This window comes from Bombus impatiens, unplaced genomic scaffold (assembly GCF_000188095.3).
Source record: "Bombus impatiens unplaced genomic scaffold, BIMP_2.2 scf_0152, whole genome shotgun sequence".
In the NCBI taxonomy this organism is placed as follows: domain Eukaryota; kingdom Metazoa; phylum Arthropoda; class Insecta; order Hymenoptera; family Apidae; genus Bombus; species Bombus impatiens.
The window spans coordinates 661284-674990 of NT_176571.1; the positions used below are offsets into that span (position 1 = coordinate 661284).

A 13707-nucleotide genomic window follows, 5' to 3' on the forward strand; every position below is an offset into this window, starting at 1 on the left:
TTCCTTTGGTCGCGAGAAATTTCGTCTAAGAGGAACGAAGAATCTACATTCCGTCGAAGCAGCAGCCTTTCAACTCGGAAATTATCGAGGGCCGTCGTCGTTCAAACTCGTTAAATCTTGAAGATTTGGTCGAAGACACAGGAGGAAATTAAAGGTAGCAATTAAAAACGACGATGATCGCGCGATACCGCTAACGTAACGAAAAACGAGAAATTGCAAAAAGATCGAGGCGATCGGCGATCAAGCAGAACGCGGCGGTAGCATCTCGCGGGGAACCACCTCTTCTTCCTTCTTTCGACGGCACGAGGGTGTACGCGGAAGGGGGCGCGTGCGCGCGTTGCCCCCTCGCAGAGACGGCAAGCGGAAGACTACTTCTTGGTGACGTTGCGGCTAGAAGATTGCAAAGGAGAAAACGACAGCAAAGCAGAAAGAGAGAGAAAGAAGCAGCGAGATCCTCGCCCCACCATCGGTCCTCGGGGCTCCCGAATATCTCTCCATTAGCCCCCCTGACGGTGCTATCCCCTCTCTGTGACCCCACGGATTTCCTGTCCTGCTCGCACACCCCTCTCGTCGGCTCTTGTCACGTCGGGTAGCAGCCAGGCAACACCACCACACGAGCAAGCAGCAGCAGCAGCGCCAGCAGCAGCACCACACAGACCCGACGGAGACGCAAGGAACGGGGTTGAAGAATCCTACGCCGGCGGAGAGACCAATCAAGGTTTGACGAACGACGGGGATTGGTCGAGGCGCTCCTCTGACACGCAGAGAGCGCGGGCACGTGACAAGCTACCGCATACACCGGGCCTCCGTTGGATCGTAGCGAGGCCTTCAGTACGATACCAACCACCCTCCGCGCACGCAACAGGAACGGTGAACGCCGAGCCGCGGCAATAACGCTTCACCCCCTAATGCGGTGATATCGGTACACCGGCATACCGACGATTCACCGCGGACAGAGAGTCATTCGCCACGGTTCCGTCTTCCGTCATACGACGATCGCGTTTTCTTCGTTCGCCGTGTACGTTCTCATTTTTTCGTCGATCTTACTGTCATACGGACGCATCGCATCGGTTGGTTACGTTGGAGATACGTCGTATCGCGAACGCCGGCACAATCGCGGATTTCGTGCATACGCTGTTTCAAAGGACACGCGGTGATTCGTGCGAATAAATCATCGACGAAGAAAGAAATAAAGAAGTGCATGGGGTCTGGTCTTCAATGGGGCGACCCGATAAGCCGGCTGTTACGCGCTACTGCACGCTGCCTCGACGAGTTCTCTGTAGGTAATTGCGACTCGTGAGGTCGTAAAGAAGCAGAAGACAGTTTTATAGCCTAGGCCCACGTGGCCCTCGTAAACTCGACACGGCTCAGGTCGGTTTAGACTCTGCCCGCCTGCCGGTACACGACTGCGTCTCTTTCTATTCGTCGCGATCCCCCTCGTTCATTATCGAATCGTTTAGGGACGTGTTTATCCGCGTGTAACGGGCCGCGATAGGTGTGAACACGCCAAACGAACAAGAGAACGGTGAGCTCGTTTTTATTCCTAACCAAGTGATAGCACCTAATATCCGAGGTTCCTCTGTTATCGCCAAGTGTGACATGCTACCGTTCCCACCGTCATCGTCCTCGTCTTCGTCGTCGTCGTCGTCGTCGTGAAATCAACGACCAGCGATGACAGGCTCTCGTATTTAACGACAGTGCGCGTATCTTGCCGCCACTCGGAGATCCAGATTAGATCGGTGGTGTTGTTGTCGTGGAACATCGAATCGTAACACGTGTGGAACGAATCGGGTAACAGTGACGTTAACGACGGGTGCACTACTCGCGTGAACCATGAGTTCCTATCAGTTCGTCAATTCGCTGGCGTCTTGCTACGCGGGGCAGCAGACGCAACAGCAACCACGAGCCACAGCTAATTCACCTGGAGAACCGATGCAGGCGGCGTCGCCTGCAGGCGGAGACTATTACAATCCGAATGCAGCAGCGACTAGCTACCCTGCACCGTGTTACTCTCCTCAGCAACACTATCCTCAGCATCCGTACGCCACACCAGCCTCTGGAATGCAACATACAGCGCCTACGGGTATGATAGACTACACGCAGTTGCAGCCACAGCCTCGATTGAGCGCAACGACAACCTCGCAGCAACACAATTTGCACCAGCAGTCGCAACATCATCCGCAACAGCACCATCCTCAGCAGCAGCTGCATCAAGACCCGACGACGCCACTTCTTCAGGCCGCGTCCGCGCCATCGGCACCGTCCACGTCGAGCTGCAAGTACGCCGACTCGACGTCCTCAACCAGCGTCGCGTCGCCCCAGGATCTGACCACGTCCACCTCTAGGAACAGTCCGACCCCTCTGGTAGCACCTGGCACCAGCAAAGCCGCGTCAGGCCTCACCTCGCCGCCTGGAAGTTCGTCGAGGTCGTCGGTCGCTGCATCCGCCGCCTCACCCGCAAGCGGAAGTTCCAGACCTGTAGCAGAGGGAAGTTCCACATTGACCACCGCGTCATCCGCATCCTCGCCAGCATCCTCGACCTCCAGTACCTCCAGCACTGGCAACAACTCGTCGAATAAGACAAACCCCACCGGCAACGAGCCACCGAAGATCTACTCGTGGATGAAGAGGGTGCACATCGGACAGAGTAAGTCTCGAACCTTTTCTTCTTCTTATTCTTCTTCCTCTTAACTCAATCGCTGCGATCGCATTTAATTGCATTTAATTGCGGGTTAAGGTCGGACGGTAGACGAACTTGGGTCAAATTACTCTGCGAATTGGTCCCGAAGACAGTAGACTGCTCGATCCGAGGAGATACTCGCGGTCAAGTTGTTAGGAAATTATTGCAAAACAAGCATAGTTTGTGTTTTGCGCAGAGAACGTTAAAACACGGTTATTTTGCGTTTCCTGGTAGGACACGATCATTGACGTGGACGTATAAATTAGACTTGCTATAATTTTGCTTTTTACCGATATAGCAAGATCCCATTCGAAGAAGGAGAAATATAAAATAACATTGTCAGTATCGCAAAGGATATAAGATATCTCTCGTTTTTTCGTCATTCTCCAATTTTCGCTTCCGGCGACGCGTGCACGAGTTCCTTAACTGCGATCGGCGAAAGAAAGTTTCGAATTTCTGGAAGTCGAACAGTTCTCGTGTTTCCTGGAACACGGGAAGTGTGTGGACCACCATAAACGAATTACTCCGGACGCACACGCACGACGGACAAAAAAAGGACGACGTGGAACCACGCGAAAATGGAGATTCCGTTGGGCCGTAAATCGTGCGTCGGCTTGGCACCCGATCGGCGATAAGTCATCGCGCAGATCTACGAAAGAAACGTGGCGGTTGGGTAAAAGTAAGCAGTCGGTGATTTGTTTTTCGGCGACACGGAAATTTGTGCCAGTATGTCATAACAGGAATGCGGGTCTTAGTTGGCTGTGTGATTACTTCGCGGCGGTCGCCACCTTAAATCGTCGTTAAATCACGCATAAAATATATTAGCCGAGCGATTATAAATTTCGATACTCGTCGCTGATAGCGATCCTCGTTCGTATATCATGCGCCGTGATGTCCCGGTGTCGCAACTATTTCAAATATTCTTTATCGTCTCTGTGAAATTTTTCGATGATCGTTTAGTAGGTAAATACAGATAGAAGTTGGCTGCTTTTTTCGATAATAAATGCGTATCTCTTTATGAGCGGCTAATGGGTTGGCACGCGGCGGAAAAAATTTATCGGAGGGCAATTTGGAGCAATTTGCGTCGGGGCAAAGTGTAGTTTGTAAATGTTATCGCCGAATGGCCGACGTGTAAAGACGAACGACGCGCAAGAATAGTAGAAAATAATCGATAGGATAGCCTCGCTTCTTCGAAACTTGCTGCCAATTACGTGACTATTGTGTCAGGCGTAAAAGAAGGGAAAGGCGACGAGCGAATCAAAATTCCGAAAAATGATAGACGCGTATAACGTGATATTAGCTTGGATTCTGTTAAGGATGGTAATGAACGAGAAACGTGTTAAATCCGACTACAGAGTCTTCTTCTAAATGACGAATAAAAAATTGCTAGGCTTGGTAGGAATTTTGTACTTGTGAAAAATGTGACACGGGTTTTTGAGAGCTTACTAAGAATTTCGAGTGTTTGGAGAACTTCTTTATTTTGATAACCGGAATTTGTAACAGCAATCATAAATAGAAGAGAGCATGGTTAAATGGTTTCAGGGATCAAATTCAGAAGAAAAGAAATATGAAACCGTAACACAAACACTTGAAGCTTCTCTTCCATCGTCTTTCCTATCACACAATTTCGATACGAGTATCTAAAATTGAGACCTTGTTGTTCGAGAGAATTTCAATGCTATATTTTCTTTCAAAGACAGCGAACTCTTTCTAAAAGTCTAGCGAAATTAATGACGCCAGAAATGGCGAAAGAGCGCGGCAGCTCAACGTTCTCCCTTCTCTCGTCCCTTTCAAACAAACAAAAACAAATATGGAGAAATGCAAAAGCGAAAAACGAAATCATCCAAATGGAAGAAAACCCGTGACCAGTTCCCACTACTGCCCACGCTGTCCTCTCGCAGAAGGTATCTTCGCGCCGTGAACCTCGAGGTCTGTGTGAAACCGCGATTACGTAAACGGTGTCCCGACAAGTGACTGCAGCTACCGTGGTGGTAGTCCCTGGTGAAATCAGCTCGCTGATTCTCCCGTGGATAACCGACGTCGACTATAAAAATACGGAAACGAGAGGAGACAAATAGAGTGCGTCGGTTTCGCGTCGCGAGGACGCCAAGGGGGTTAGAGAAGGAAAGAGTAGGAAGGACAAGGAGGGGGCTAGTCCGAGGCCAGGACAAGAGTAATTCAGCGGAGTCCAAGAGACTGGATCCACCTGCCCCCGTGGTTCAAAGGAGATAAGACAGCGAGCGCTGGTCGCGTTCACATTAGTCGCCCCGCGTGATTTACTGCGTGGCCAGTATGATTCAGTCAGCGGGGAATTTGACGAAGAATTAATGGTATTATGATATCGTGTGTAACTCTATGTATGTGCGGCCGGGCCATAAATCAGGCTGCATTGTGAGGCGCGGGGGGCCCTTTCCTTCGTCGTCTTGCTCTCTTTCTCGATGGCCCTCTCTGTCTCGTCGCCTCGCCGTGTCTTTCTTTCGCCGTTTCCATGGTCCGTTCTCTTGCGCGTTCCCTCTCTGTTAGTCTTTCGCTGTGCGCGTCCGGCCTCTCACGAACGAAGGCCGAAGCCCATTCGACGGGCCTCCCAAACGGGATACGAAATCCAAAGCTCCTTTCCTGCGCCTCTCTCGACTTCCTCTCCCTCGCGCTCACGCCTCCTTCGCGCTTTCATTCTTTCCCCTGCGTTGCCTGTGCGTTTCTGGTTTCCAGTGCGCGGCTGCTGCGCTGGGGGGCTAGGATTACCGACACGGATTATCCCAACTGCGGTTAGAGGATGTTTTACAGGCTGGACGAACTTTCACGGGTTTCCTCCTCCTACAGGCTTCTCTTTGTATTTACCTGACGATTCTAGCCGCTTGAAATTTTCATTTGGTAGAAACACTTTGACAGAAACGTATAGAATTGTTGATGCGAGCCGTGCAATATCGCGATGTACTTGAATTCAATCGAATTAATATACGAGGCTATATTTAGAAGCGTCTAGTATTGTATTGTATAGAGAGGGGTTATTATACTGAAAAAGGTGGTGTTTGAGGCTCCATTGACGGTACAACAGTGCTCTGAAGTTCGTCTCGCTATCGAATGCGACGCACGGCGAACGGTACCGCTCTCTGTGGGGATTGGAATTTTTGGCGACGAAAGGACGTCTGTTGAGCGAACCTAACCTTGCTTTAATTGCACTGACATTGTCGTAATAACAGCTTCGTTCACAGAATTGTGAATAAACGGGTGAAGCACAGGATGATCGTAAATCACGAAAAGTCACACGAACGTCCTGCCGTCAAAGGGTGAATTGTGCTCGAGATAATTACGCTAGGTGAGTCCTAACCTGACCGTCTCTTCTGTAAACGATCTTTGAAAGCAAAGAACCCGTTGTTCGTTCTCTTCTTCGCTTCTTTACTTTGTCGGAGATTCTGAATTTAGAGCAGTTTGACTCGAATTTGCCAGATCTACGAACGGCTAACGGCGATATTTAAGATACAATGATGTTGTTGTTGTACGGATTTCAAAATCACAGATTCAGCATGTTTGCCTGTGCGTGGATTAAATATGCAAAAAAAAAAAAAAAAATATAGGACGCGAGTGCGGTGCAAGAATATACAAAATACTCAAGGTATTTGTGACTGCTTTTTTATATAAAACAGGAATAAATCTTAGCTTCTTTAATCAGTTCAGAAAAATACTAATTTGTATGAACATTCACAAATAAATAAATAGTAAATACCAGTTGAAGAATTAAAAGAAAAATAGTCTAGTAATAAAAAGAAGAAATGGCTATTTTTTAGAAGATGGAAAAATTGGAAATGGAAATACTAATTTGTATGAACATTCACAAATAAATAAATAAATAAATACAGTTGAAGAATTAAAAGAAAAATAGTCTAGTAATAAAAAGAAGAAATGGCTATTTTTTAGAAGATGGAAAAATTGGAAATGGAAATACTAATTTGTATGAACATTCACAAATAAATAAATAGTAAATACAGTTGAAAGATTAAAAGAAAAATAGTCTGGTAATAAAAAGAAGAAATGGCTATTTTTTAGAAGATGGAAGAAATTGAAATGGAAATACTAATTTGTATGAACATTCACAAATAAATAAATAAATAAATACAGTTGAAGAATTAAAAGAAAAATAGTCTAGTAATAAAATGAAGAAATGGCTATTTTTTAGAAGATGGAAGAAATTGGAAATGGAAATACTAATTTGTATGAACATTCACAAATAAATAAATAATAAATACAGTTGAAAAATTTAAAGAAAAATAGTCTACTAATAAAATGAAGAAATGGCTATTTTTTAGAAGATGGAAAAAATCTTCGCTTCTTTGAAAACAATCAAAATTCTTCTATAAAGACAAAGGTCACAACGTCCGACAGATTAGGTTTCGTGTTTGTATACAGATACATCGTTGTATTCAGTTCGTCGTGATAATAAATAACAAAAATAGTGCAAAAACTAAAAGAGAAATATTCTAGCAATAAAAAGGAAAAATGATACCTTTAATTACGTTTTATATGGTGTGGAGAAACCTAAGACTTCGTACTTTATTATTACATATTTTCTTCTCATTGAACAAAAACACGTGTCAAAAGATGTTATTCGTAATATTATCCTCGTTCCATAAGTCAGACGTATATTCGTAAGGGTTGTTTCACAGAACCAGTTCCCGCATTAATATTTACGTTATTCCTTTGTGAATGCTACTTCACATGCTTTCAAATCGCCATGAAAGCCTACCGTCGCTTTGCCATAAATAAAATTCATTTTATCAAATAATCCGTATAATTGTCGATACAGTTAACGACCATTTCTTCACGCATGAAATTGAAGGGAAGATGCGGCTAATTTTTCTGATCGAAAACACGTGGAATTGCGCTGATTCGAAGCCGTGGCAGCGACACGATGACGTCATCCTCGTCACGGCGTAGTGTTTGTTTCGAAAGAGGTCGAAAGAACGCGTAAGAATAGACATCTCGCGTGTCCGCATCCAGGAGGAAATAATTGATTCGTCAAGGGTCGTATTCAACAAGGCATCTTAGCTGGAGCGTCGCGACGCTTTGAAACACGCGCTGATATGTAAACGTTGAACCGTGTGATCTGAAGAAATAAACGTGCCACGGGTCAGATGTTTCCGCGATCGAATTTTCCGCGTTCGAGAGAAGAAGCCACGATTATCTTCGAAGATGGGGAACATCGATTATTTTAGATCGAGGAATTTCAATGTGGCGCCATTTTCCCTACTAATAGATGCACAATGTATATTTGAGCGCGTCGAATTTGATGTAAGAAGGTTATTAGTCGGTAAAGACGATTTTTAGTGGTTAAGAAAGTGGTTGGTGTTGAAATTTACTTTCTGTAACGAAACTTCCAAAATTGCCGGTTTCAAACGAGTATTGAGCTCTGATACTTGGTTATTTTATTTTTGATCATAATAACATTCAGAATTAACGATAGGCTTTCATAAGGCCAGTAAGTAAATATTCCTGCAAGGGCAGGTAATTTACTCGATGGAACATTTTTCCTGGAAGCCGAGGGCAGAAGATGGCATCATTTGATATTGTATTTTTTATTATTGGGCTGTGCAAAAAGTTGGCAAATTAAAAGTTGGGAGATGCTGAACGTAATTAGTATTCCGAGAAAATGATGCACGCAATTAAAGTCCTACTTCCCGGTATCCTTGGCTTATTCCACGCATAATTATCTTATACAAGAACGGTATAATTCTCAATATCCTTTCCATTATACGCGATCGGAATTTATTCGAAATTATGTATCTTGATTGTAGTTTAAAGAGTTGCATGTTTCACGACACAAACGGCGAATTATTCTTCAAAATAAGGAAGAATCATTACGGGTATTCGAAAGACTTAAGCGTTATTAGCGTATAATACAACTATGTATAGAAATCTGCACGATTATTCTCATGGAATGGAACGCGAAGATAGTCAGTGCCAATTAACCTAACCAATTTCTCACACTTGCATCGACGTTCCCCTCCAACCGGCTGAAAAATCAATCAGAGCCGAGACACGAAAATCACAATTAACACGAAATCTCGTTGCAATCCAGTCGGAAATCTTCATTGTGAGCTGGTGGACGGTGAAAAATCGACGAGAAGAGCGAAGTAGCGGCCGCGTTAATGTCCACGAAGCACGCAGCGTTAAGACTTGCGATAACGATCGCGAAACGCGGCCTACCGGTGCACGACGATCTCTTGCGTCGACGAAACGAATCAGTGGCGAACGATGGTGGCTCATCTTCGAACTCGCCGTCTATTTAGAAACGGTCGATTGGCCGTTAAACGGCACGATAATCGGCCTCGCGCGACCCGCTATCGTCCATCGAACGATCGCGCAATTATTTTTGCCTGGAGGTTAACGATTCCACAAGAAGCTGGCAGAAGCAAGCGGAAGGTGGGTTCGCGTAATTACAAGCCGATCGTTCTCTCATAAATAAACACAGAGAAACGTCCTCTCCGGATGTTTCTTCTGGTCTATCCGACGGTAATCGTTCGGCCGTGAGTAGGTTTGTTTGGACGTTTCGGATTATTTGATTGGAGAACGATGCCCGTGTGATGGAGAAGACACAAACCAGGTCTTTCATTCGGTGTAGAAGTGGTAGAATACGTTTGTAATTGTAAGAGTAATTGGAAAGTTGTTGTAACAGGCGCTGAAAGCCTCATAGATTAAAGTTTCGCGTGGAAAACTTTCATGTAAACTTCGCTTCTCATGATTATAGAAATAAGATGCCTGGGTAACTGGACACTCTTGTTTTTACAATAAATAGTTTTTGCTTCTATGTTATGAATAATAGATAAAGTGGAAAATGTCGATTAGTAAATCGAAATATTAGCCACGAGTAGAAATCATTCGAATATTTAGAATCTTTCTCGAGAACAAAGTAACAATTCTTCACTTTTATTGCAATTTCTCTTGATGTTTGAGAAAAAGCTTTTTTCAAATTTTCTTTTCACACATACGGGAGAGCCTTGCAATAAAGTTATCGATGATCACTTTTCCGAAGAATTTTCCATAAATAAACCATATGGTTTGACGTTCGGATGTCAAATAAATTACGCGCATCGATTAATATTGATTAGAAACGCCACGATCGAAATAGCTATGTTTCCTTTCAATAGATTTTACTCCTTAGATTTTAGACATTTTTAATAAATCAATTGATGTTCGAAGAAACCGTTTCTCTAAAGAATGGTGCATCCGCTTTCATGAAAGTCCAGTCGAGTCTTTTTCGACTTTGTCAGCTTCTTTTTCCATAATTAATCAGCAATAAAATAGAATGTTTTCACGAGAGGAAATCTATCGCCATTTACCGTATTAATCCTGTTGAAGTAATTACTTCATCTGAAGTAAAAGAAGTTGAAGAAGGAGAGGTCCATATTGTTGTGCCCTTGAATGTGAATGTTGTTTTGAGGCCTAAAAACAAAACAGCTATAACTAGATTGTTATCGCTGCCTGCTGTAACTTTCGGCTAGAGTTACACACCAAAGTTAATTTTCTTGGTAACGTTTTTTGCTGTAAATGTATCGACGTGCTCTCTATCGCCTTCATTTGTAACATGACACTGCTACAGAGAAGATCCGCATCAGTATACATTGTAGCTGTATTTACTGTGCTATATATTTCTATTAGGTTGGCAACTAAGTGATTGCGGATTTGTCAATACCACCTAGTGACAAAATCCGCAATCGCTTAGTTGCTAAGCCAATATTACAAATTCATGCACGCGTTCCTGTATCAGGTAACCTCAACACACCCGACCTTATAAATAAATAGCATGATAATAAGGACAATTAAAGACAAACGGATGAGCACGTAATACTCCTATTGGCATTCTATGGCTGCCATGTAATTTTTCATAAAAGATTCATGTAACCGTTCTGAGTATCATTGAATGGCACACAAAATCCTTTCCAATGGAGGTTTTTGTGTGGAAACAAATGCTTGTACGTGACTTCAGCGTCGATCTGGCGTTCCATATCTTTTCATTCTTCATTTATTTGCCATCTAGCAATCGTCTACCTTCGCAGCCCGTAATCACGAGTCAATCGTTTCACTATAAACGAAGACTATGAACAGAAAGTGGTACGAGCAAAGGTTTATTGTACTTCATAGGAGCCTATCGGTAGCAGTTAAAATGGCTGGTGGCAAGAACAAGCAGCGATTGCTTTCCCCCCTTTAACAAGTCCGTCTCGATCGTCTTAACGTGTTGGTTCTGGTGATCATCGGTTGCGTTTTGAGTAGCTAGAACTCGTTACCGGCTGTGGAAAGGGTGGCGCGATTCGAGCGAAGGATAACAAGCGGATAATACGAGAAGCTATTACGAGTCAGCTCTTTGGGGTCATATTTGTTTGGTCGATTGCAATAAATAGCCGAAGCATTTGCGATTGATCGGCGTTCGGCCTGGTCGTGTTTGGGTCAAGGTAGGCAGCAACACAGGAATAGGTTAAACGTTCTATTCTCTAGTCGACTTTTAATTTATTATTTCACTTAACTATCGCAAGAATAGAAATCCATTAAAGAGTTTACAACAACAGGGAGGCAATTTCAATATTTCAAACGTATTTATGGTGAGAACAAATATATAGATTTTCATGTTGAAAAATGCAAAAGTTTACTAGTTTGAATTCCTAGCACGTTTTGATTTTCAATTAATGTTTGCTGATTTACTGAAATTACTTAAAAATGCAGTTACCTCCTTGTTACAGTAGTCTATTTGGTTTCTATTATTTAGCTAGTGAAAGGTAGAAGATAATGGTGTGACTAGTTAAAAAGCAGTGGTTAAGTATGAGAATAATGGAAGAATTTTTCTCAAGATCCTTGGCAAAATGAATCTACCTGCTTTTATTATGGTAATCTTCGACGCACTGTTTAATCTCGAATTAAAGCTCGCCTACGAGCTGGCCGAACGATCGTCTTTTTCCACCTGATTTCTAATAGGAAATTAACAAGCCCGTAGAGATCGAAGGATGGTCGAGGCAGACGGTATCGGCCACGCATGATGATGAGAACGCGCAGACGTATGTGCGCATTCACGATTATACCATGCCTAACAGGCGAAACTAACACGGGAACGCTAGACTAGAACTGGTTTTCCCAGTCGCGTCGCATATTTCATCTTAGTAACAACAAAAACTTTTTTTCATTAGTATGCATTAATCAATCAGCATGCATAAGCAATACCCTGTCAAATATACAGCTAGTTCCGTGTTAACGTTACACACGCACTCGGACATTCACGCGGCGGCCATCATATTCTTCCTTGCGAGATGACCGGTTAACAATACTTAATTTACACCGTCAGGATTGCTACTTCATGGAGTTTTTATGGGAACCGCGATATAGCGGATGTTTAATGGCCGTATCCGGTCGAATCCTGGATGAGACGAGTCGAATGATTCCCGAACGAAGACATTCGGTGTATTTTCTTCCAATCGATTTTCTGAAATGTCGTTCTATCAGGTGTTTCCAATTTCAATATCCAACTCTAATTTAAATAATTTAAGTTACGCCAACACCTTTCGCTTATCTTGTTTTCTTTCACAAAACCTGTGGAGAATCGTGAATCTTAATGGGCGAAATAAATGTATGAGAATACTTACATCGTACTTGGAATTGATATGAAAATAGCTCCAGATTTGTTTAATATGCGATTTACAAGATATTCGTGGATACATATTTGCGCTCTCTTTGTCTCGCCATCTTCTTTTCCGCGCTACCAACGGAACAGTTGCATTTTTCTATTTTACGAGCATATATGTGTGTCACTACTACGTGACTAATCTAGTCTAGCACACGAAATTACACATATCTCAATAGTAACTTTAAAATTTGAGATTTTTCATATAAACTAAGACGAACAAAATCTCTAACACTATAAAACGAAATATTGGGTCGGCAACTAAGTGACACAGCGATAGAAGAAACTAACTTTGCTCCAACTTTTTAAATACTTCTTTCTAAGATTCATAACTATTGAGAATTGTGGATTTTAATCGCCGAAATAAATGTATGGGAACACTTACATTACACTCAGAATTGATATCAAAATAGTTTCAGATTTGTTTAATATGTGATTTACGAGATATTCCTCGATACACATTTGCGCGCGTCTCAGCACTCTCTTTGTCTCGCCATCTTTTTTATCACCATGCGTACGCAACAGTTGCATTCTTCTGTTTTACCATACGCTGCGCACGCATATACTTCACACACTCGTACTCATATATGTGTATCACTACTACGCGGCTAATCTAGCGTAACACACGAAATCACACATATCTCAATAAAAACATAGCTCGCCAAAATACAATCTCAGACCCTAAGAACCTAAATGGACAAAAATATTAGGTTGCCGGAGAAGTTTCTCTCGTTTTATGAGGAAATAATAGACGCACAACGTTTTTGCTTCTATATTATTTTGTCGAATTACGTACGACCCATTTCGTTCTGTTGAGATAAACACCGCGACGTTTCACAGAAGCTGCATTGTAAAAAACACGTTTGCGAAAGAAAGACACTCTCAAGACAATTTATATTTAAAATCTAGCGATTTAGACAAATACAAACAGCGATTATGAAGCGACCAAACTACAAGGATGAACAGCAGCCATTTGAAAAAATTCAAAGCCATAATCGTATAATGGCTGAAGCACGCGTTCACCTCGGTAGAAGGTGGATGCTGGCAGGTTGTCCAATTTAGATCCAGCACGGCCAAAGACTCGAAGCACGGTACAAATCACTTATTAGGACATAAATTTTCAATGCAAGCAGCTAGCGCAAACGGGATGAGCCGATGGGGTAATGGATGTGTGCCGGGAGCGAAGTGGGCCGCCTGTTGCTGCGTGGCCCGCTCACCACGGGGATCCTTGATCCTTATGCTCCTGCAGTCGCTCTCTTTCGGCCCCGGCAAACCCCTCCCCGAAGGAGGATTCCCGCTCCTGAAAATTTACGAGCTGCCGCTGAATGGCTCTAGCTGGCCTGCCGCCACGTTACACGCGTTCCGT

General features: G+C 43.5%; 1 protein-coding gene across 1 annotated transcript in view; it reads left to right on the top strand.

Moving 5' to 3' along the window:
• Window positions 1–13707, top strand: part of LOC100747162 (homeotic protein Sex combs reduced) — a 50703-nt gene continuing 36996 nt past the window's right edge. The window contains exon 1 of the mRNA XM_003487411.4: window positions 1–2647. Coding sequence (XP_003487459.1) covers window positions 1834–2647 — 814 coding nt within the window. The 5' untranslated portion in view covers window positions 1–1833. The remainder of the gene's footprint in view (window positions 2648–13707) is intronic.